Genomic DNA, 25,195 nt, shown 5'->3' with positions numbered 1-25,195 from the left:
GAAGTATCAAAAGAAATGAAAATCTTTTCTGCATGGTGCACTGTGACAAAATTGTTCTTTTTAAGTTGTTTTAACAATCTACATCAGAGCGAGTAAAACTACTTTTCTGACAGTCAGTCTTTCATGTAGATCTGTTGTGGAACATGTTTGAAACACGTTTCAATTTGTGAGTGTTTTTAGGTGTGTCTGATCCAATTTCGCCTCAAGGTATTTTCTCATCTCACAACAGCCACTTATATTTGCATAGCAACTTTTCAGTTGTCAGATATCCTCAGTCATTTCACAGAAGCAATATCAATCAACATTTAATCCTGAAAGACATCAAGAGGTAGAAGGGCTGATGATGAAAAGCTTGGCTGAAGAGGTAGGTTTCAAGAGGTACCTCAAAGAGAGAAACAAAGAAAGGCTAAGAGTCAGAATTCCAGAGGAGAAGGCACAGTCACCAACAGTGGAGCAACTCAAATTGGCGATGATGAAAAGGCTCGAATCAGAGAAGTGCAGATGACTGAGTGAATTGCTTGGCTGGAGTGATTACGGTAGCAGGGAGAAGGGTGGTGTTGGAGAAATAATAAACAATTGTGAGAGTTTTAACACTGGGTTTCAAATTAGCAATGTACTAATGTAGAGCAGCAAACACATGGTTAAGTGCTAAAAAAGGATGAGATTTAAGGTAGGAAAAGGGCAGAAGAAGTTTGTAAAATCTGACACTTACGGAGGGTCCAAAATGGCAGTGTAACCAAGGTGACTTTGGAATTGCCAAGTCTCCAGAAAAAAAATCATGGATAACAAAGATGCAGAGTTGGTGAATATTATGATGGTTGTGTTGATGATGGAATAGTTCAGCTCAGCATCCAATTCACCAAAATTGTAAACAGTATAATCAGCTTCAACAGCTGCCATCTGAACCAATACCTAGAGCTATAGACTCAATTGGCCATACGAAATTCCCCTGTCGTGTCCAGGAATGTGCAGGTTGGGTGGATTAGCCACAGTAAATATGCCCTGACATGGATACGGTGGGGGAGCTGAATCTGGTTGGGATGCTATTCAGACAGTCAGTGTCTGAATGGCTTCTTTGCGTACTATAGAGATTCTATGAATTGCGAGAAAAAGGTAGAGATTGGTGAGCGGGAACAGAATTTGGAAAGGGGAACAAAGATAATGACCTTGTCAATAACTAAATCCAAGATTCATAATCCACACCATTCTAGCCTATCTTTTTCTTATATCTGAATATCACATTATTGATTGCTAGAATAGTTAGAAACCCCCTCAATTATCAATTTTGCTTAATCCAAAGTCAAACAATAAACAAAATACTACCATTTTTAGAATGAAACATTCAACAATCAGTTGTCCTTTTCGAGATTCTTCTGCAACAGCAAAGTTTCCTCTGTCAGTTCCACAAAGACACAGCGTTGATAGCTTCTCACCTCAGCTCTTGCTCAACTGTTTGTGATTTTAAATCCAATAGGTAGTGAAATAAGTTATTGTTCAGTTAGTACTTTGCATAGGTTCCGTTCAGCAAATGAGCTCCTGGGAAGTGGCTCCAGCCCTGATCTAACTGGCGATCCTTTCAAAGGTATTTGGAGAAGAGCAATTAAACAAAATAATGTAAATTCTAGAAATTGGCAACTAAGATGTAAAATAAACTGGAAATAATCAGCATATCTGACAGCATCACCAGAGAAACAGGATTTCAAGGTATTTGCTCCAACAAATTTCCTCAGAATTAGAATATGTTGCAGATGAAAAGAATTAAAAGAGAATGCTAGCATTTATATAGCACCTTTAAAACAGGAAAAATGTTCACTGTGTTTCACAGAACTATAAGTGCACAGAGTCAAATGAGGATATTTTAGAGAGGGTGTCAAAAGGTTTGGCCAAAGGGTTTAAAACAGAGAGTGTGGAATTGACTTCCAGAGGATGTGGTGGATGTGTGTGTAGTTACAACATTTAAAAGACATTTGGATAAGTATAGGAATAAGAAATGTTTGGAGGGATGTGGGTCAAATGTAGGCATGTGGGACTAGTTTAGTTTGGGATTATTGGTCAGCATGGATTGGTTGGACTGAAGGGTCTGTTTCCGTGCTGTATGACGATAAGTACAATTTAATTTGGGTCTTAAAAGAGGTCAGAATAATTTTGAGTAAAACATCCAGGGCTTTTGGGCTGGGACAGTTTGGGACATGGCAGGCAATAGAGGAATTGAGGATGGCGAGAATGCATGAGAGGTACAAGTTGAATGAACACAAGATGTTGGATGTGTAAGGTTGAGAATTATAAATTTGAACCATTGATGGAATGGAGAGCTGATGAAAACACTGGAAAAAGGAGCATAAGTAGGCTGTATGCCCTGCCATTTGTAGCTGATCCTGTGCCTTAACTCTGTTTTCCCATCCACTGCCAGACTCCCTGAGGCACCAGAACACTTGGTGTATCCTACCCCAAATAAACCTGCTGCCAATCACCCCCAGGACTGTAATGGTTCAAGAAAGCAGCTCACTATCACCTTTTTAAGGGCAGTTTCAAACAGCTAGTAAATGCTATTTAGCCACTGGAACACACATCCCATGAAGGAATACATTTTTAAAAAAGTAATTGAGGGTTCCACAGCCCTAAGAGATTGAGAATTCCAAGATTCACAGCTATTTAAATGAAATTATTTTGGGACTAAATTGTGCACCAGTGTTTTTGATTCCCTGATGTGATGTCAGCATCTATCCTATTAAACCTGCAGTTCTTACTGCTTCTGGGGATACACTTGGCATATGGTTCCATGTGAATGCATGGCTGAGTTCCAATGATGACTAATCAACCTGGCAAACAATGTTTGGACAGACTGCAGGGGAATGAGAACTTGGTTTGATTTACATGTCTATTCCTTTATAATTACAAAGTACTTCTTTAATGTATTTTAGTGTTAACATTGACAATGGTGACCTTTTGAGAAAGTTTGTTTTTTTAACATGTTCCAGGATCTCCCATTCAACATTGTTGGGAGATAAAATATTTGACCAAGTCTAGGTTGATCTGAATTCTGTTTAATATATTCACGGATAGTCTGAGTCTCATTTTGATTGATAAAAGAGATGGAGAGTGGCCTGCAAGACTGTTGCGGTGTTTATAATAACATTGCAATCATCAGCAAACTGTAGGTGCTGTATGGATTTGGTCAATTTAGGTGTGGCACAGAGGTGACTAAGGTTCAAAAGTTGGTGAAATGTAACACTCAAACCACATGGCAGGTGATCTTTGCATTGAGTAACCAACATCAAGGTGATTGTAAATAGAATGGAGGCAGGTATGCAGCCTTGATTTTCACAGGTTCAGATTTTGAAGGGAGAATGGGAGATAGGAATAGACCGTGTGGAATTGGAGTGAAAGTGGGGACTGAAAGGACATGGGAATTGGTGGGGGGTGGAGAATGAGGTCATGAGACTTTGTGAACCTCGGGCTCGGCCAGTAAACATAGGATGGCCTTTTTATCTGGTTTCCCACAGCACCCTCACTTCCACCTCCCAGAATCAAAATTTGGCTAGGGTTGGCCTCTCTCCTGCAGACAAGAACTTTGCCATCTTCATCTTCTTGGCAAAAAATAGGCCTCATTCCATGTCACTCCTTTCCCATTTCTCAGAAATTATAGGATGTGTTCCACGTTGTTATCACTTACTGCTCAAGGTAATTGGAAGGTATAATTGTTTCAAATATATAAGACCCGAAGGCTTAGCAGAGAGATGCTATCTTTTGAAAAAGCATTAAGAATAATGAAACATTGGAAGGTTCAATGGACACAAAGATCAGTTTGGGAGTGGAGCAATTAAAATGGCAACCTAATAATTCTTGAGATGTGTCAGGCAAGCACTGATTGCTGATTTTAATTGCCTTGAAGATGCTGGTGAGCTTCCTTCTTACATCGTGTTGTACACATTGTGAAGGTTTATGTGGTCACTGGGGTTTCATAACTTTTCATCCAGCCATGTTGAAGAGTGATTTAATCTCCCTGTTAGAATGGGGTGTGCAATTCAGAAAAACTTGCAAGGAATGTTTTCTTCTCTTACTAATGGTTAAGTCAGTTGGGGTGTGTATCTGTCTGTGTGTGTGCTGTTGCAAATGCTTCAGGTGCACTTTTGTAGAAGCACACATCAGTCATGTCCCATAACTGTTCAAGGTGGTGGCTGGGGTGCTGATCACATCCCCAGGAATTTGGGGTTACACTTCTGAATTGGATGGTGATAGTAAGCAAAGCGAACTTCATTTGAGACATCAAGGGCATGAGTCTGATACAAACATTAACCTCCCAACCAAGGACTTTTTGCGGGCCAGAAGAAGTGTTGTGATACAGGAAGCTGATACTTCTCTTTATAAAATGCACCAAGTTCTGATCTGAAATACAGAGACTGATATGGTAGTTGAAGCCAAATCAATATTAAGTTTTGAGGAGCAAGTTAGAAGCATGTCAACAGCAAAAAGAGCAAACAGTTGTTGAATAATAAACGCCGTAAGTAGGACTAATGAATGATGTCTTACAAAATGCCAGCACAGAAAGCTTAATGGCCTCCTTGTGTGTTGTATGATTCTTGAAATCTCTTTGATTTCCTCACTGTACCATAAGCAGGCACAGAACTTGTTCAGTGGACATGCCTTGTGTCCATTTTGCTTGCCTGGTCAGATCAGATGGCAGGGTTGATAGGGGGAAATAAATATGAATACTGTTGAGGCAACAGTCCCTCCCTAAAGCAAAAAGAAAGGGATACACCTTGTTGGAGGAGGAACAGAGACCATTGTGATGCATCTTTTGCAAAAACACAGTAGCTCAAATATTTTGAAGAAAAGAAAAGGAACATCCATGTTTGGTGTCTTGAAAATGCGTTGGAATGTATTGCCAGCAGCAGTTGTGGAGGCAGGGTCATTGGAGACATTTAAGAGACTCCTGGACATGCATATGGTCACAGAAATTTGAGGGTGCATACATGAGAATCAGTGGTCGGCACAACATTGTGGGCTGAAGGGCCTGTTCTGTGCTGTACTGTTCTATGTTCTATACACGACTTATGTTGAATTGAAAATAACTGACTGGATATTGTGGTTGGAGCATTCCTTTCCTTTGCACTTTGGATGATGCTGCTCCTTCCTCAAGGTTGCGTTGTCTTTGGATTTTTTCAAAAATGTTGTACGTGGTGGAGTTGCCAAAATGTCTGGGTTGATCTACTTGAAGAAGATTTTACATTAAAAAAAAATTGTACAATGGAAGGGGAGTTCTCCCAGCTCAGCTGTTCTCTGGTTTGGTTTTTAGTCAGCATTTTTTGTTTTTTTGAAGCTGCTGGTCAAAGAATCAGCTGCATGAAAGAAGGTGTTCCATGCCGAATCTCTGCCATATCTCTCTCCAGTAAGATCCTGTGTTTGATTTTAATGTTTTTTGCCAAGGTGTGTTTATGGGATTGTTGCAAGAATTTGGAACTGCATCATTGAGTTGAGATAATCTGTTGGGTTTTTGGTTTGGTTAATTTATTCTGTATTTTGTTCTCTTGTGTTTGTGCTTCATTCAGTACTCTGTAAATACATTCTGTTTTGTTGAAAACTGAGAGATTTTGACCAGCTGCCTCACCCCTGGAATATCCACAAAACACCTTCTCAAAACGACGAGAAAAGTTAGGGTCTGGGCTACCTTCTTCATGTGTTTTGGAGGGATCTGATCTGGAGGGATCTGTTTTGCCTTGTTAAAAAAATATAAGTAAGCTTTCCACTCGACTAACTGGAGATAAGTTATTCTTTTTACGGAGAATAGGAACATATCAATTGAGGTTGACCATTAGTATTAATGGAGTAAGTATTAATGTAGGACAGGGGACAGAATTCCTTCAGGTATTGTAAGTATTTAGATTGTAAAAGCAATCAAACAATAGTCAAGCAAAAGAAAGCAGTAAAGTACATTGGGCTGAATACTCGAGTTTATTTGGGCATAATCCAAGTTGTGTTGAGTTTTTGGGAAATATACTTCTCGTCACAAGGCCCAGAGACATTCCTCGCTGTATCTTAGCAAATACACCTCCTGAACCAACTCGCCCACCTCAGCAGCATCTCTCCTGTCTGATACTATCCCCACCTTGCCATCCAATAGATTAACTTGCCAATTACTGAATATCCATCGAAAGATCATGGAGGTGCCGGTGTTGGGACTGGGGTGGACAAGTTAAAAATCACACAACACCTGGTTATAGGCCAACAGGTTTATTTGGAAAGGCTAGCTTTTGGAGCACTGTTCATTCAACAGGTAGCTGCACAGATAGGTGCTTGACAGCTACCTGATGAAGGAGCAGCACTCCTAAAGCTAGCCCTTCCAAATAAACCTGTTGGACTGTAACATGGTGTTGTGTGATTTTTAACTCATTAAAAGATCAGTTGCATTTAAGCCTGAGCCATATTTAACAACCCTTTGGGGTTGAGTTGCCCTGCACTGTTCCTGATCTTTGTCCTGGACGGGGCAGTTAGAGAGAAGTTGGTATCCTACTTTGTGGGTAGGAATTTGCAGGATCCATTTGAGACGCAGGGAGTCCTCTTCCCCCAGGACCAGCAACGGAGGACACGACACCAGACCATGCCAGCCTGTTCTGAGCTTGGCACCTGGATCGATGGAGTACCAGTTGTTTGGAGGAATGCCCAGCAATGTAGGAAAAACATTAATGTCATCCTCCATTTAGTAGCCTCAGTGTCACCATTTTCTCTCTGACATCTCACACTCAGTTTGTTTCTCTGACCACTCTCACTATTGCCGACATGATCTTCTCCACTTGCTCTCATCTTCCAATCCCTGACGCCACTAACTACATGGCCTCTGCACTGTTTTTCACTCTCTCAGGACACCTTCTCACCTGCATTAACTGTAAGACTTGTGCCACTTGTGTTCACTCACATAATATCTATCTTTCATCTGACAGCCCACATAGAGCAAAAAGTGTCAAGATGGGTGGTGGGATGCTCAACATTCAGCTCCTCACATGTGATGCGATAACCGCTCCGAGTAGCTGATTGACCATATCCAAGCTGCTAGACAGTTCTGGGAAGTTGTCCTGGCTAACTGTGCAGATAGCCCCTGTGCAAAGGCTATTTCCCTTGACTTGACAGAAACCTGACAAGTGTGACAAACTTTCTGGCTATGTGCTGTGCCAAACAGCAAAGCAAGAGACATGTCATAGGGCAAAGTGCAGAAGAGGCAAGGCAATGCATGGCAGTGAGCAACAAGATAAGCTGAGTGATTGAGTGCTATGACAGCAAGTTAAGAACCCTGAGATGCAGCCAAGTCCAGTCCATGAGCTGGATGCGTGTCCCTCAGTGTATGGTGCCCTTGCAACAGTATTACAATGATAATTGCCAGTGTAGCCAGAGGTGCAGCAAGCATCCAGTCAGTGGATTGGTAATTTGCCATGAGGCTTCTCAGAGCATGGTACGTGTCAGATGTCAGCATCCATGATTGTACAGTGAGTGTGGACCGTGCCCAACATGGAGCTCGTTCAGTCTCAGTGATGAGCCGAAGTCACTCTGACTCCTATGCCAGCATTTGTTGACATCCATTTTGTTCAGTGTACTTTGTAAAATAAGACTGAAGTTAATAGGATGAGGTGCAGAAAGATGCTCCAGATGTTAAGATAGGCCTTGCCTGATTTGTTACCCATTTCTGCCACAAATTATACCCATGTCCACTTTACTCAGACTGCTCTAAGATTCTGCTCACTTGCATCTCAAAAACACATCTGATCAATTGTTACTTTGAGAACTCTTTTAATTTTTCACTTTTTCCTACAATTTGAAAAACAGCTTAATCCTGCTAAAAAGTCACCCTTTGCCTGGAAATCCAACATGCTTTTACATTCAGATTACAAATCCGTGACATTCAAGCGTTCTGCAACATTAATGGTCTTTCCAGGTTTACCTTAATAAATCCTACAAAACGAGTTTGATATTGTATTCATTACTCTGAAGAGGAATTTCACTCCTCTCTTCAAATTAATGCAGGAATTCCCAAAACCGATTCCAGCACGTTGAACCATTCTCAGTAAGCACTGGGTCATTATGTAATTATGATTTATGGAAGTGGTTGCAATACAAAGTGAAGCGAAACATGAGAGTGTGGTATGCATTCATATAAGTAGCTCTTATAATCCACTTCCAACATCTAAATATGGCGAACTGACAAGAAAGAGATGGCTCAGAAATTTGCAATTTCACAGTAGAATGCAGAGATATCCTTCTGTCCAAATTAGTTAGTCAATCATTCATTTAATCAGTCAGACGTCTTAAATCCAAATGGTCTTTGCACAATTTTGATGAACAGAATCACCCCAAGCATCAAGATCCACTTCTTGATGAGCACATTTTATACAGTCAAGCCCACTAAATAGGAGTTTTAATTTTTGTGAAACAATTGTAGTGATCTTCGAAATGAGAAGGGAACAGTCTTGAAAAATGAAAGCTGAAACAAGCAGTGGATAGGGCAGGGAAATAAGTGATTTTAAGAACCAATTTTAAAAAAGTATTTCAGTTACCAGGTGAAACTGTTAGGGGGTAAATGTATTCATTTATTTCTATTTATGGTGAGTAACCATTTTCAAGTAATCCTGCAAAAACAATCTGGGTTTTTCAAACGTACACAGCAGGACATTTCAAATTAAGGTAGGAGCAGGGTTTCTTGCATGGAGTGTTTAACAAAGAGAAAAAGGACCCCTGTTTGAATTTCGGTGCTTTCTGATGAGCTATTGCACATTCATCTTGTTTGTGGACCCAGATATCTGGGTTTTCAATCATTCACATTCTTTCTTTTGTGGATGGACACTGGTCTGTGTTGTCTCAAATACAATCTGCCAGAAAGAGAGCAATCCTTCGACTAGGAATCAAATCTGTAAAAGAGCATAATGGGCAGAGTTAGAAACGTGATGAAATCTTCCCTCCACTGAGTGCAAAACATTGCTTTAAATGTTAACACTTCAGTTTAATTTAATTGAGAGTTTGTATACATAGTGGTTTATCAAGTATTGGGATGAATTCTCCTGTTGTTAGTTTGATCAATGCCATCTGGGGGCACATAATAATCAGTTTGATGTCTTCTCCAAAAAATGGGAGCTTGGAGAGTGCAAAGGTTATTTTGTATTCGAGTGTCATGGTAGATTTGTGTGCACAACTCCTGCATTAGTAATTACACCTCCAACCTTTAGATTCAGAGGATTAAATGCTACCTAAAGAATCAGGGCTGTTTGCAGGAAGAAGGAAAATTTAATGAAGAAGACAGTAATCGATATTTCAAATGCTGGAACATATCTTCTTCATGATCATTGCATCCTAATACTTACTCATCTTCCTCTGCCTTTACTGTACGACAGTCATTTCCAGAACAAGATTCTAGCTTGATCAACCGCTGGTTCATCTTCACAAGTAGTGAGGGATCCACAGTTTTGGCAATATTGACCAATTGGTGTGGGTCTGATGTCAAGTTGTAGACTTCAACAAAGGCCTGAAAACAGAACATAGGAGTAACTAAAATAATTCAGGGCAAGTCAATACTATGAAATTAGAATCCATGGAAAGTGACATGTACAGCAAACGGGTAACAACAATTTGAAAGTCTGGTTGAGTACACATTTTAAACCTAGGACATCCCATTGCTTACAGCTAACAAACCTGCACAGATTGGAAGGAAGAGGTTCACACAGCATGTGACTGACAGACAGCACCTACCTCACTGTCGGCAAATTCACAATACTGGAGATTGACTTTTGATAATGTTCTCACACAAGCATAAGTATTATTAAAAGCATCTTCACACACGCAGTCCGGAAAACATTCCTAAGGAAAGGAGAAGAAAAAGACATCAAACTTGCAAATTCAAAGACGTTTCTCACTCAAGCAAGCATGGCTCGTTAAATTGACATTTGTTTTATTCAACTTTCAAAACCATTCTCTCCCTCTTTTGCACAAGGTGCTGACCTTTGCTACAATTGTCTTTCGAACACTGCAACTGCCCTTCAGAACTCCAAGTTCTGAAAACTTGGGTTCATTGTTTCCACACTATAATCCCGTTGACTTCTGTCCTCACCAGTTATCCTTAATCTTTGCAGCAGTCACTGAATAGTGATGAGAAAGAAGAAGTGTGCTTAATTCTCCCCCTTGACTGCACTCCTACAGTGTAAAACATGCCCAAAATTATCTTTTTTCTTCACTCCATCAATGTATGGAGTACTGCCAGAAACCAGCTTAAATAACCATATTTCAAAGCACTTGACTGTATGGAGTCCAAGTAGAGATTTTTTTAAACAAGGAGATCAAACCTGAAATGTTTTTGCCCTGCACAGCTTCATTAAAATCTAACTGTTACCCACTATGCCATCAGGAGAAGCAATGCTAATACTTTTGTCAATATGACTTTATCTGCATTCATGCTCCTGCACGGAAACAGTGAATAAAGTTTCACAATGATGGTTTGTGGAGTGGCGGGTTGAAACAAATGAGAATAAGCAATCTTCACATGAGAATTGAAATGTGTGTTTTGTTTAAATAGGATGTGCCTCTTCAGCACCTTTTGATGTGAAACATCTGTATAAATGCAAGGTTATTTTTGTTGATGACTTACAGCCACGCCAGGTCCTACATTGGGGCATGCAGGGTCTAACTTAGCATCACCTTCTCCAGTATATTCTACCAGAAAATCATTGCGCCAGGCTGTTTTATTCCGTGAAGAATCCTGAAATAAACAAATAGAAGGAAGAATGTTAGAACAGAAAGAACGGATCAAACCATCTGACCTTTGTCCCAAAACAAAAAACTCTAAGAACTGTGGATTTTGTAAGTCAGAGACACAAACTGAAATTGCTTGATATGTTCAGCCAGTCTGGCAGTACCTGTGGTGAGAAATCTGAGGTCCTGTTTCGAGACCCTTCTCAATCCGAAACTTCAACTCTGATTTCTCTCCACAGATGCTGCTCGCATGGCTGAGCTTTTCCAGCAGTTTTTGTTTTGGAACCTTTCTCCTGAATGCACAGATACGGTCAGGGTTCCTTTGGGTGTTAATTGTCAACAAATCATGTTTGATCATTTTCATCTCATCAAGCAGTCAGGGAAGAATTAATGGTTGAAATGTGCAATTTTTCGTGATAGGTCATCACAACTCTCAATTATTGCTCAGGCAGCACAAAGGAACCATTTGACTTCATGTTCCATGTCAATTCCTTGGATAAACTTCCCTATTAGCCATGATTAAAGAGGAGTGAACATATGTCATATTGGTAGTATTCATGGCTGCATGTGGATCAGAAGGTGGTCAGTTCAAAACCTGTTCCAAACTGTTGTGTTAATAAAGACCAGAGCTTCAATGCAGAGTTCTGGACTGGCATCCAATGGGGAAGCTAGGACTGGTCCCCCAACCCTTGCCATAATATGGGCTGCAAGTTCTTAAAATAGCCTTCTTTTGGATGGGACTAATCATCAATTGGCCGACAACAGGGTGATGATGAACATGAAAGCACCCTTCATTTTCCAGCTTGTCAGGATTTCTCAGCCTGTGACTCATTCACTATTTCACTTTTCAGCAGTGTGTGAACAGATTGAAACCACTGCCATAGAGTTAAAGATTTTTTAAAATATTGGTGTTTGATGCTTTTAGGATTGAATAATAATCTTGACAGAACAAATATTACACAACACATCCGCATTTCTTTGGTGTAGACTGAGTAAATATTTATGGTTGCAGATGAAGTGATAACGAAGTGGCCTAGATTTTACTGATGTGCACGCATACCTAACACTCTTTGTATGTATTTGAAGTGCAAACTGGTTTAGGGTGTCAGGATGGAAGTAGCTCACTGAACACTATCCAGCTCTGACCTCCAATTCTGTCGATCCCACTGAACCTCAAGGGGAGGTGGTTATAGAATATCTTCTGTTATATATTGTCATTGCACACGTTCATGACATTACCCACTCATCAGCATGAGCCCTCTTGTGGTCCAGGTCTGGTGGGTACTTGGACACTATGCTTCATGGCCTGAAGAGTTGGTTCAGCTTTTGCACTGCTGCTTTTCACCATCAGTGAGCAGCATGCCTGAAGAGGTACTGTAAGAAGAGCATAAGCGTAAGGTACTCACCATGAGGGGAAGAAAAGAGTTGCCGTCCATGCTTTGGATGACATCATATCCAGCGATATTCAAGAAGGTGGGTGCCAGGTCTATATTCAGGATGGGTTCCTGTGCAATCAGGTGACAAAAGGTCAAATGCAGTTTCCTTGACTGTTCTCATCCCACCCACAGGATGAAGCCTAGAACTGTGTTTTTGTATGATTTTGTTTATCCTTCCCTAATCTTTGTCATCAAATACCGAAGACACAAAATTTGATCCCTTATCGCAGTGCAAATATGGGATCTTGCTGTGCATATGCTACAAATGTATTTCTCTCCTTTAGATAAGAGGCTTATAGTTCAAAAGTTCATTGTGAACGAGGATAGTTGAGATAAGGCCATAAGACATAGGATCAGAAATTAGGCCATTCAGCCCATCAAATCTGCTCCACTATTCAATCATGGCTGTTAAGTTTCTCAACCCCATTCTCCCACTTTCTCCCGTAACCCTTGATACTCAAGAATCTACTTGTCTGAAGTCTTAAATATAGGCAATGACCTGGCCTCCATAGCCTTCTATGTGAATGAATTCCATCGATTCACCACTGTCTGGCTGAAGAAGTTTCTCCTTATCTCCATTCTAAAAGATCTTCCCTTTACTCTGAGACTGTGCCCTCGGGTCCTCGTGTCTCCCACCAACAGAAACATCCTCTCAACAGCTACTCTGTCCAGGCCATTCAGTATTCTGTATGTTTCAACTGGTTTCCCCCCTCATCCTTCTCAATTCCATCGAGTACAAACCCAGAATCCTTAAACATTCCTGATATGTTAAGCTTTTCCTTCCTGGAACCATACTCATAAACCCCTCCTCAACAAACTCCTGGGCCAGTACATCCTTCCTGAGATATGGGGCCCAAAATGGTGCACAGTACTCCAAATATGGTGTGAGCAGAGCCTGAAAGAGCCTCAGAAGCACATGCCTACTTATATGTTCAAGTCCTATCAAAATGAATGCCTTACCTTAATACCTTAATGCCTTGCATTTACCTTAATAACAACTGACTCAATGGTGAAGTTGCTATTTCAATGCAAGATCTCTTTATGAAATTCTATTTTAATGCCCAGCTCCACTGATTCATATTGTCCCCTTTCTGGTCTTAGCCTTGGGTTCTACAACTTGACTCAGTTCATGAGTTGGAGTCAAATGCTATGCTTGAAGTGAATACATACCTTTATGGTCTGCTTAGGTTTGATACCTGGTCCACGGACCAGCAATGGCACTCGAATATCAAATTCATAAAGCTGACGCTTGTCAATGGGCAGAGAGAACTGTCCTGCAAACAGATAAAGTTCATGTCAATAGCAGTTGTTGGCTACTTCTATTGGGATCTGTTTCTCAGTCTCAAATATTCACTCTACTTATTCATAGTGACAGTGATCACAACTCCGTGACCTTTACTATACTCATGGAGAGGGAAAGGAGCAGACACTATGGGAAAGTACTTAATTGGTGGAGGGGGAATTACAATGCTATTAGACAGGAACATGGGAGCCTAAATTGGGAACAGATGTTCTCAGGGAAATGCACAACATATAGGATGATAAATCCCCTGGGCCAGACAGGAGATACCTCAGGTTACTACAGGAAGCAAGGGAAGAGATTCCTGCGGCTTTGGCCATGATCTTTCCATGCTCACTATCCACTGGAGTAGTGCCAGGTGATTGGAGGGTGGCAAATGTTATTCCCTTTTTCAAGAAAGGAAATAGGGATAATCCTGGGAATTACAGACAGGTCCGTCTTACTTCAGTCGTGGGCAAAGTATTAGAGAGGATTCTGAGAGACAGGATTTATGATGATTTGGAACACCATAGTTTGATTAGAGATAGTCAGCATGGCTTTGTGAGGGGCAGGTCATGCCTCACAAGCCTTATTAAATTATTTGAGGATGTGACAAAACACATTGATGAAGGTAGAGCAGTGGATGTGGTATACATGGATTTTAGCAAAGCATTTGATAATGCTCCCTATGGTAGGCTCATTCAGAAAGATGGAGGCATGGAATATAGAGAAACTTGTCTGTCAGGATACAGAATTGACTGGCACGTAGAAGACAGAGGTTGGTGGTGGACGGAAGGTATTCAGCCTGGAGTTCGGAGACCAGTGGTGTGCCACAGGGATCAGTTCTGGGATCTCTACTTTTTGTGATTTTTATAAATGACTTGGATGAGAAAGTGGGAGGGGGGGTTAGTACGTTAGCCAATGGCACGAAGGTTGGTGGAGTTGTGGATTGTGTGGAGGGCTGTTGTAGTTTGCAATGGGACATTGACAGGATGCAGAGCTGGGCTGAGAAGTGGCAGATGGAGTTCAACCTGGGAAAGTGTGAAGTGATTCACTTTATCGAATTTGAATGCAGAATACAGGGTTAAAGGCAGGATTCTTGGCAGGGTGGAGGAGCAGAGGGATCTAGGCGTCCATGTCCATAGATCCCTCAAAGTTGCCACCCAGGTTAACAGGGTTGTTAAGAAGGCATTTGGTACCTTGGCTTTCATTAACATTGAGTTTAAGAGCAGCAAGGTTATGCTGCAGCTCTGTAGAGTCCTAGTTAGACCATATGTGAAATATTAAGTTCAGTTCTGGTCACCTCATTATAGGAAAGAAGTGGAAGCTCTAGAGAACGTGCTGAGGAGATATACCAGGATGCTGCCTGGACTGGAGGGCATGGCTGATGAAGAAAAGTTGAGGAAGTTCAGGTTTTTCTCATTGGAGTGAAGAAGGATGAGAGGTGACTTGATAGAGCTGTACAAGATGTTGAAAGGCATAGATAGAATGGTACCAGAGACTTTTCCCAGAGTGGGAATGTCTATCACGTGGGTGTATAATTTTAAGGTAATTGGAGGAAGGTGTAGGGGAGATGTCAGAGGTAGGTTCTTTACTCAGACAGTGGTGGGTGCATGGAATGCACTGTCAGCAGTGGTAGTAGAGTTAGATACATTAGGGACATTTAAGCGAGTCTTGGATAGGCACATGGAAGTTAGTACAATGAAAAGTATGCACATTAGTCTGATCTTAGAGTAGGATTAAAGGCTGTTCTATAACTGAATTGAATGAGATAGAGAGCAACATACATGGGATTTACCGATGCCACAAAAATTGGGCAGTATAAAATGGAATTGTGAATTACAAAGACATCAAGAACCTTGGTTGGGATAAAGCATGATACAACAGGCCAGTGAATTTAATATATGTGGGAGGGAAACTATTGGAAACGATTCCTATGGGCAGAATTAATCTTCATTTGGAGATGCAGGGATCCATCAAAATGGTAGGCCTGGCTTTATCAGGGAGTGGTCCTGTCTGAAAATGTGATTGAATTTTGCAAGATCATGACAAGTGTCCAGATGAGATTAATGCACTTGATGACATCAACATGGACTAAAGTAAAGCTTCTCACAGGGTCCTGTGTGGCAAGTTGGTTCAGAAGCCCAGAACCCATGAGATTGAACATTTTGGTGAACTGGATCCAAAAATGATTCAAAGAGACAAGCAGAAGTTGATCGTCAAAGGATAGATGGGAACCCGGTGTTCTGTGGCATACCACAGGATTTGGCACTGTGTCACTTGTTTATGAATGTATGTAAACAGTCTACACATGAATATGAGAATGCAGAAAGTTTGCATAGGCACGAGAATTGACAATGTGCAAAACAGCAAGGAGGAAGTCCTTGGACAACAGGATGATATAGACAGGCTGTTCAGATGGGCAGAACAGTGACAAAAGAAAATTAATCTTAATAATTATGGAATGATGCATTTTGGGAATTCTAAAAAAGCAAGGGAGTACACATTGGATGGTCAGGTCCTGGGAACTACAGAGTATCAAAGGCATCTTGGTGTGTGTGTCCATAGATCTTAAAGGAAACAGGACAGGTAGATAAAATGATTAAGTCACCTAGGACATTTGCCTCCATTAGTCAAAGCATTGAACACAAGAGCAAGGAGGTAACACTGGAGCTGTATCTAATATTCCATAGACCACAGCTTTAGTACTGTGTGTAGTTGTGGTCATCACACTCCAGGAAGTATGTTATTGGTCCAGAGAAGGTGCAGAGGATATAACCTGGGCTGGACTGGTTCACCTTTGAAGAGAGATGGGAAAGGCTGGCATTGTTTGTCTCAGATCAGAGATAATCAGTGGGGACCTGACTGAGTTGTACAATGTTGTGAGGGGCATAGACAGGGGAGACAGGGAGAAACATTTACCCTTAATAGCAGGGTCAATAATTAGGGGACACAGTTTTAAGCTGAGGTTTAGAGGGGATTTGAGGAAAAATGTTTTTCACCAAACAGTTGTAAGTGGAACTCATTGTCTGCAAAGGGCTAACAACACTCAATATATTTAACAAGTATTTAGATGGGCCCTTGAAATGTCGTAGTATACAAAGTTACGGGGCTAGTGCTGGAAATTGGGATGAGAATGGATGGATGCTTGATGACAATTATCGGCTTTTTCCCACACTGTGGAAAAAAAAGACTTCTTTTTTGAAAAATGATGATAAGCTAGAAAGCAGTGGGAGTCTAAAGAGCTTATGCACTCAAAAACAGAGATCACTACAATACCACAAACTAGTGCAGCAAATAATTAAGAAAAAATTCCATGAATACTGGCCTTGATTAAAGGAAAAAATAGAAGTTGAAAGTAACGCTGCAACTGTGCAATGTGCTGCAAATGTGGCATTTAAAGTACTTGAACATTTTTGGGCATCACAGCTTTGGAAAGATACAATGGCCTTGGAAGGAAAACTGCATACAAAAAGCATGCACAAGTCATAGAATCCATACAGTACGGAAAAAAATCCCATCCAGACTCACTCCCTACCCTATCCCTGTAAGCCTGCATATCCCATGGCTAATCCATCTAGCCTGCACATCCTTGGATTCCATAGGCAATTTAGCCTGGCCAATCCACCTAACTTCCTGTCTTTGGACTGTGGGATGAAACCGGAGTACGTGAAGGAAACCCATGCAGACATGAGCAGAAGGTGAAAATTCCATACAGTCACCCGAGGGTGGAATCAAACCCGGGTTCCTGGCGCTGTGAGGCAGCAATGCTAACCACTGAGCCACCGTACCTTGCTAGGGTTAAGTTGCCTTGATTCCAGAGGACCATTGGACTGCTCTCTCATTAGCCTGAGGCTCACCAACCCTCAGGTGAGGGGAAAGGTTGAGAAGAAGGAGTTCTTCATGGTGATTTTAGCCACTTCAGGAATTGAAGCTCTGCTCTTAGCATCACCCTGCATCAAAAACCAGCTGTCCAGCCAACTGAGCCTTTCCTTTTACTCATATACTGCAACTTTTATCTCAATCCCATCTTAAATATAATTCACTTTTTATGATAGTGATCATTTTTCGAAGTTGAGCGATTTCTGCATTGAAGTAGCCATAAAGAGATACCAAATTCATTGGTAAGGAGTCCACTATCTCATTGATTTCATATTTTCATATATCTAAATAGTAGAATATTGATTTGTGGACAGGTTGAAACTTGCTTTCTGTCTGCATGTCATTCCACAACCTTCCTTCCCTTTCTCCAACAACCTTCTTGCAGGTATAATTTTCGAGTTCTCCACCTCCATACCTGCTTCAGGTCTGGCAACTCATTCATTGTTACCAGTTAGTTCCTTCACAGCCACTCCCTTGTTTGTTTGCAGATTGTTTCCCTTCCATATTTATTGCTGAGAGGTCACATCAGAGATAACCAGCCCTGAGTCTCATTATTTCCTCCCATTCTAATTATGGTGTTGACTTCTGTCCAATTGATTGCCTGGGAAAATGAACTTGGTGCTCAATTTGAGTACTGATGGGGGTGGATTTGCCCACTATCTGGTACTGGAATGGAACCAGAATTCAAAGATGAACCTACAAGGGGCGACATATTTCCGAGAGCTAAGGGGCAATGTGATCCAACTTTAAAATATTAAGTGGAGCCAGTAATAAGAAACTTTCTGTTCATTAAGGGAACTAGGAATAGGAAACAGTTTTAAAATGAGGCTGTCCATAAAGGCCAATCAAAAAACTCTGGCATGCAAGTAGCAAATGATATCGGAACAAATTCTCAACCAGTAACCGACAGATTTTTGTTAAAGAAAAGGTATTAAGGACATGGGAAAAAGGCAGCTAGTTGGAGTTATGCAGATCATTTCTGCTGGACTTGAATGGCAGAGCAAGCTTCAGAGCTGTGTGGCTTCCTCTTATTCCTTTGGGCACTATAACAGCTGCTTTTAAAGCCAAGCAAGAGGCTTCATTCCATAACAACAGTGAATAATAACCCCTTTCGCTGATAAATGAAAGCCTTCATCAAGTGCAGTCACACTTGGTTCACAATGTTAAAAATCACAAAACACCAGATTATAGTCCAACAGGTTTATTTGCAAATACAACCTGTTGGATTATAACCTGATGTTGAGTGACTTTTAATTTTGCCCACCCCAGTCCGACACCTCCACATCTTGGTTCACAATAAAACTGGGAGTTTCGTACATTCTGTCAAAAATAGAAATTGCTGTAAAATCTCAACCATTCTGGCAGCATCTGTGGAATGAAATTAGAGTTAACGTTTCGGGTTGAATGACCCAGTTCTGAAGAAGGGTCACTCAATCTGAAACGTTAACCGTGATTTCTCTCAGATGCTGACAGACCTGCTGTGCTTTTCCAGCAATTTCTATTTTTGTCTGTGATTTACAGCATTTGCATTTCTTTTGGTTTTATCTGATGTTCAGGCAAACTGGGTAAACGCGACATGTGAAAAGAAGACTTCAGCAACATTTTCACAACATGCACCTGAGAGTCAGCGTTTACTCCAAGAAACTGTTATGTCTCATATTATGCCTCACATGCTAGAACAAAAGGGAGTGTGTCACATTCATAATTGGACAGAAACAAATAGATGAATGCCTGAAATCATATCATAACTTGGAAAAAATAAAATGCAAAAGGGAATATTAGGCGAAAAGCTCGACTTGAAACAGACCTGTGTGATAGCCATTGTCAGATGTGTAGAATATGTACGTGTTATTCAGTTCCTTCATTTCCTCCAGTTTCATGACAACCTTCTCTACCAGATCATCCACAGACAGCAATGTCTGCCATCTGTAAGGTACAAGAAAAAAAATGTAACAATTTCTGTTAAACTGCAAATTGGAGGCTATTTGACTCCATGCTCAGGATTTCTGGATCGAAAAACCTGTCACAAAGGTTTCCCCAGAAATTAACAGCATGTCCCCTTCAAAATCTGGTCAACAGTTTGCTCCTTAGCCAGGTAGTAACCATGTGGATATGAGGCACGTTGGACATGATTAGATGAGTGTGTGTGTGTGTGTGTGTGTGGTGGGGGAATGGGGTGGGTTGTATGTGTGGTGATAAGGCTGGTGGAGTGTTCAGAGGAGAGAATAAAAACTACACATTATTTGGTGCATGTTGTTTAAGTGTAGGTAGATGGTGATTAGCTAAGCTGGAAAAGTTTAGTCCCAGGCCTTCTGATTCGCCAACAGTCGTGAGTCGTTGTCTTTGTCAGCAATCACTCATGACTGAGTATGATTGTCCACCCAGGAAATTCTGAGGCACTGTATGTTTGCCAGATGTTTCCAGGAGGTGGAATTAATTCTTGGCCTTGAGATCATTACTGAAAATGTGTTGCTGGAAAAGCGCAGCAGGTCAGGCAGCATCCAAAGAGCAGGAGATTCGACGTTTCAGGCATAAGCCCGAAATAAAGGCTTATGCCAAAAACATCGAATTTCCTGCTCCTTGGATGCTGCCTGACCTGCTGTGCTTTTCCAGCAACACATTTTCAGCTCTGATCTCCAGCACCTGCAGACCTCACTTTCTCCTTGAGATCATTTGGCATTCCTTTCTCTGGTTCCTTCTCTGTACTTTTCTTGTTGATGGGTGTTCTCAATAAATTATGTCCCTTCCTAACCAGAGCCTCCTTCAAATTGTTTTCTTCTGATTGTATTCTTCCTGTGCATTTCTTGAGGGAAGCTGTCATAGAATCTTTGAAACATTTCAGAGAATCAGAATCAGAGTCTGTGATTTTGTTTGATGCATCCACGAGACACATTTTTTGCTGAATGATCCTCGCATAAATACAAGTGTGAGGCCCTTCCAGAACAATTGAATGCGTCCACACAATTGCAACCCATTTTAAAGGGACAGCTTCTCATGAGTGAGATTTAAAAAGGCATTCTCACACCATCCTTCAGTTGTGGCACAAAGCAAGTCCACACTGAGTTGACAATAGAAATGTGTCTTCAGCTCTGCAAGAAAGCAGATCTGTGTAAAGTGGGTTGTAATAGAGAATCAAACCAAATTCAAAATCTTTATTCATTTGCAATAAATAAACTGGGATTTTTTTCTTGCAATTTGTTTAATTTTAATGTCTACATCTTATCCATGAACACACAGCATCAATGAAATGTTAGATTTCTTGTCTTAGCTAGAATACCAAAGGAGTGCAACAATATCAAAGAATTATGCAATGTGTTATAATCATCTGGTTTGCGTTTTATATGAGTATTTTTGAGATACTTTGTCGTTTGAGGAATTCCAAATGTTCAAAGTAATATGAATGGAAAAGTCTTGCGATGAAATAGCTTTCATGTAACTGCAAACCAAACAAGCACAGTTTAATGACAGTCCAAAGGTTCCATAATTCAGAGGGGTCAGAGTTATTTTGGTGGGAACCATAAAATGGCAATGAACCTTGAACTGCTGCCAAGCTGCAGATAGCATGGCTGTGGAGAATCCATCCAGTTTTGAAGCTGAAGTGTTCATGAATATAAATACCTAAGGACAATCTCATCTAACCATCACAAATGTCAAGATGCGTGAATTCAGGGTTGGAGCCTTTCTTGTTAATTGTCGGAAATACATATTTGAGAAGGTCTTGGAGCGATAAGCACCTGAGTTAGTTTGTGCAAAGCTCAAGTTCAACAGACAGAGAGATTTCACCAAAAACCTGAAAATGGCTGTGGCACAGAGACAAAATGACTGTCAGAAATGAAGAGTATTTTGAGGTGGAGGAGACAAGCCCGAGTGCAGTGAAGCCCACTTGACCAGGAATCTCCACAAATCTGAGGTGTTTAACAAGTGGTGGGGACTCAGTTTCCTGGGGGTTATCACAACACCCAAAAAGTTGTGATACCTCAGAGGAAAGCAGGAAATAAAAGAATTCCTGCAAAGTATGGCAATTTTGGCTTGTTCTCAGGATATGAAGGAAACTTGCAGGACTTGCTAAGTAGCCAAAATCTTGATGAGAGAAGTGAGAAGGAGAAAGGTAGGTTCAGTTAAGAATCCTAGTTCAAAGCGTATGTGATTGACATGACTGCGTCTTGATATAAATTAGTCACCTAAGCAAATGTTCATTTCATCATTTGTGAAAAACTTGAAGATAAGCTTGGGCAATCAGCATTGTAAAATGTTATGCAGATTACAAATATATAAATCTTTTAGGGCAGAAATTATTGCTGATTATATTTTGGACACCTTCCTGGTGGGAGATTAAAACAGATTCGCAGGTCAAAGCCAATTTGTTGCTGCTTTAATCACAGTTCACCTTCAAAAAGTAATGAATCTAGCTACTCAACAGAACATATCACTTTAGCATGTTAAATGTTGACTATCTGACCTTAACATTATGCATCTTGTTCCAACCGGTAGGTGTAAATTTCTCTCCCTTACACAGCAAGCTCATACACAAAAAAAAGTCAGCTGCAATTGTGAGGTGGTTTGCCATACGAGCAGCACTTGAATGAGCTCATTTAGATACACCTCCGAGGCCCTAAGCACTGCTGAGACTGCAGCAGTAGCCCCAGGAAAGTATTCTTTCAGCCCCTCACATCCCCTTTCCCCAGCAATCTCAAGCAAGCAGAAGTGATTTCCATTGGAAGTGACTAGACTTGACTTAAGCCTCAGTGTAACCCACTGCACAACATGCTTAGATTTTGTAAAGCAAATGCATCCGAATACCTTTTTCTGAATACACCGTCCAGGAATTCAATAGAGGTATTCTTCATAGGCGTTTTAGCTTGTCGAATGAGCCAGTGTTTATCCTGTGGGAGACAAGGACAGTTCTGAATGCCACAGCTGCCATCGCATTTTGTCCAGATTCTTGCTTCAATTTTTCAACCCAATAATGTGAACATCATTTTGTTGCCTCTCAAATTTTGCAAAAGTAACAATTATTTTACAAATGAGAGAGGTTCATCTGCGTAGGCAATGCTCCGAATTAGCTATACTTGCAACAAATGCAGAAGTTTCTTAAACTTCGTTGTTAAGTGAATTGGCCATGCTAAATTGTCCATTGTGTTGGGTGCATTAGTCAGAGGGAAATGGGTCTGGGTGGGTTACTCTTCGGAGGGTTGGTACAGAATCTAATCTGAAAAAAACTTAGAAATGATGTCCCAGTCTTTTGAAATCAATGCGTTCTGGCTGCTGGCACCATCTTGTGGAGATTGTTGATATTACTAGCACCAAATGCTTTCGCAAGCAAAAATTATTTTAAAAATTCACCAGATGACTGAGTGCCTGAGAAGTGCATTAGGCAGTGATCTGAAGGGAACTTTACTTCCAGCATCTGTAGAGTTTCCTTCAATTTACTGCTGAAAGGTTGACGACTGACATTCTATTCTCCCAGTGTAAAATGCTAAAATCCATCAAATTTTGAATCCTTCTAATTCTCCCCTCAGCTCTGTCTGCTGTCAGTGATCTTGGTCGTTCTGACCCAAGTGAGGTGTACGCCATTCTGTGTGGGCTCGACTAACCTTCCCATGCACATTGAAACTTCCATGCCGAGGAGCTTTGGTGACATTGTAAGACTTGCTGTACCGTGGAGCAACAGTCCATGGAGAATGGCAGGCTGGAGTTGATAGCATCATGAAAAAAGGAACACTTTGTTTCTTGGATTGCAGAAATTCCACGGAACGGTTTGCCTGCACAAAATAAAAAAAAGAGATTATCAGACAGCTAATTTCCACAAGGAGACGACAACCCTTTTACCGCAAAATGTTGATCAAAATACAAACTTAGAAGATAGCAACAGATTCCTCAAGCCTACACCACCATTCAATATGATCATGGCTAGTCATCAAACTAAATATCCTAATCCCGCCCTCTGGCAAATCCTTGATCCCTTTAACCACAAGAACTAGATCTATGTTCTTCTTGAAAACACTATATTTTGGTCTCAACCACTTTGTTGTTGTAAATTCCTCAGGCTTGCCACTCTCTGGGTGAAGAAAACTCTCCTCATCTTAGTCTTAAAAGGTTTACCGCTTATGCTTAAACAACGACACCTGATTGTGGGTTCCTGCACTATTGGGAATATCTTTCCTACGTCCAACCTGTCCAGCTCTGCTTAATTCTTCTTCTTTAACTCCAGGGAATAAAATCCTAAATAAGTCAATCTCTCCTCTTGCATCAGTCTGACCATCCAGGAATTACTTTGGTTAACCTTCGCTGTACTCTGTCTATGCAAGGACATCCTTCCTCAGACAAGGAAACCAAAAATGCACGGAATACTCCTGGTGTGGCCTCAATGTCCTGTATGACTGCAGCAAGACATGCTTGTTCCATTGCTCAAATATACTCACCCTGAAGGCCAACATGCAGTTTGCCTGCTGCTCCTGTTTGCTTACTTTCAGCAACTAGTGCACAAAGTCACCCAGATATTGTTGATCATTTCCCTCTCTCAGTTTACAGCCATCCAAATAACAACCTGTCTTCCTATTCTTCGTACTTCAGCCAATCACCTCACATATATTCACATGACACTGCACCTACCATGCATTTTCCCATTCACTCAGCCTGTCCAAATCACATGGCAACATGTTTGTATCTTCTACACAGTTCACCTCCACACCCAATTTTATGTCCTATGCACATTTGACGTATTACGTTTAGTTGCCCTATTTAAATCATTAAAATATTTTGTGAATAGCTGGGATCCTAGAACTGATCTCTGTGGATCCATTTATTCCTACTTGTTATTTCTCTTTATTCTTACTCTTCATTGAAGAAACAACAACAATTGGGAGCTAAGCAAACACTCAGCTAATCAATGTGAACAATTGAAAGACAAACAGTTTAACCATGAAAACTCATTCTCATGACCCTACCGTCTACACTTATTCCCCGCAACAGAGGATGCATCAACATTTCTAATGTCTGCAGTATTTTTTTGTTGAACTCTTATACATCAGAGTCTCCATGAATTATATGGGTATAAACAGTGTATTCTTACAGCTGGTTTCCAATGCATAGTGATGCGAACAGTGCAAGTTCAATTCCTGCATCAGCTGAACTTCCCATTCAAGTCCCATATTCTCAACCTTGCCCTTGGTCTGAGGCATAGTGACCCTCAGGTTAAGTCACCACCAGTTGACTCTCCTGGTCTCTAATGAGAGAGCAGCCGTATGGTTTGTGAAGACTATGGCAACTTTACTTTTTATTCTTGCCAACCAAAGAGGAAAAGCATTTCAATGGTAAGCATTGTCAATCTGCAGCTTTTCCAGACTTGAAGCAGATCAACAATTAATTCTTACCCCTCTCTCAAACAAGATACAAGTCAGGAGGTTAACTTGAAACATTCTCATTCTCTAAGGTAGAGAAGGAAGTGGATCAAAGTGCTCAAAAAATTGGGTTTCCCAGTGAGGGTTAGCAAAACTGCCAAGACTGCCAACAGTCCGAGACTGACCAGTTCCTGGAGCAAAAGTAGATGGTTCAAATCCAATTCACAACTTTACAACCAAGAAAACTTGCATCCAGATGACCAAGTGTGCAAGTCAAACCTCAATAGCACTTGCCTACCTACTGGAAAAACTCTCATTGTCCCCACTGAAACAGCACTGACACAACCATCATTTTACAATTCTGTTCCAAAGAAGCTGGATTATCCTATCCTTAAAGCTGAAAGCACAAGATTTAATTGAAAAGAGGCTTCAATTGCATTTTTATTAGTGTTTGGACAAACATTCAATGAGAAATATCCCCTTGGGCACTCCAACCACTCACTGTGATATCTTATAAAAGGCAACAGAAGTAT

General features: G+C 40.9%; 3 protein-coding genes across 6 annotated transcripts in view; 1 reads left to right on the top strand and 2 right to left on the bottom strand.

Annotated features, from left to right (window-relative positions):
* LOC132836881 (B-cell linker protein-like) overlaps positions 1 to 1,437 on the bottom strand; it is a 43,745-nt gene extending 42,308 nt beyond the window's left edge. For both annotated transcript variants that reach the window (XM_060856440.1, XM_060856441.1), the window contains exon 1: positions 1,324 to 1,437. In XM_060856440.1, the coding sequence (XP_060712423.1) occupies positions 1,324 to 1,326 (3 nt within the window). In that variant the 5' untranslated portion in view covers positions 1,327 to 1,437. The remainder of the gene's footprint in view (positions 1 to 1,323) is intronic.
* The window catches only part of polm (polymerase (DNA directed), mu), a 93,537-nt gene continuing 68,647 nt past the window's right edge, over positions 306 to 25,195 (top strand). For 2 of the 3 annotated variants that reach the window (XM_060856439.1, XM_060856438.1), the window contains exon 1: positions 306 to 364. In XM_060856439.1, coding sequence (XP_060712422.1) covers positions 341 to 364 — 24 coding nt within the window. In that variant the 5' untranslated portion in view covers positions 306 to 340. The remainder of the gene's footprint in view (positions 365 to 25,195) is intronic. The other variant, XM_060856436.1, reaches the window with a different exon arrangement.
* Positions 7,760 to 25,195, bottom strand: part of gnsb (glucosamine (N-acetyl)-6-sulfatase (Sanfilippo disease IIID), b) — a 49,644-nt gene continuing 32,208 nt past the window's right edge. Inside the window, exons 6-14 of the mRNA XM_060856358.1 lie at positions 22,917 to 23,084; positions 22,123 to 22,205; positions 19,130 to 19,248; positions 13,332 to 13,435; positions 12,132 to 12,230; positions 10,622 to 10,732; positions 9,730 to 9,837; positions 9,345 to 9,505; positions 7,760 to 8,894 (exon numbers count right to left, since the gene is read on the bottom strand). Coding sequence (XP_060712341.1) covers positions 8,882 to 8,894; positions 9,345 to 9,505; positions 9,730 to 9,837; positions 10,622 to 10,732; positions 12,132 to 12,230; positions 13,332 to 13,435; positions 19,130 to 19,248; positions 22,123 to 22,205; positions 22,917 to 23,084 — 966 coding nt within the window. The 3' untranslated portion in view covers positions 7,760 to 8,881. The remainder of the gene's footprint in view (positions 8,895 to 9,344; positions 9,506 to 9,729; positions 9,838 to 10,621; positions 10,733 to 12,131; positions 12,231 to 13,331; positions 13,436 to 19,129; positions 19,249 to 22,122; positions 22,206 to 22,916; positions 23,085 to 25,195) is intronic.

This window comes from Hemiscyllium ocellatum, chromosome 48 (genome assembly GCF_020745735.1).
Source record: "Hemiscyllium ocellatum isolate sHemOce1 chromosome 48, sHemOce1.pat.X.cur, whole genome shotgun sequence".
Lineage (NCBI taxonomy): Eukaryota > Metazoa > Chordata > Chondrichthyes > Orectolobiformes > Hemiscylliidae > Hemiscyllium > Hemiscyllium ocellatum.
Note: the sequence above shows the minus strand (reverse complement) of the source record. Positions and strands in the feature narration are given on the sequence as shown.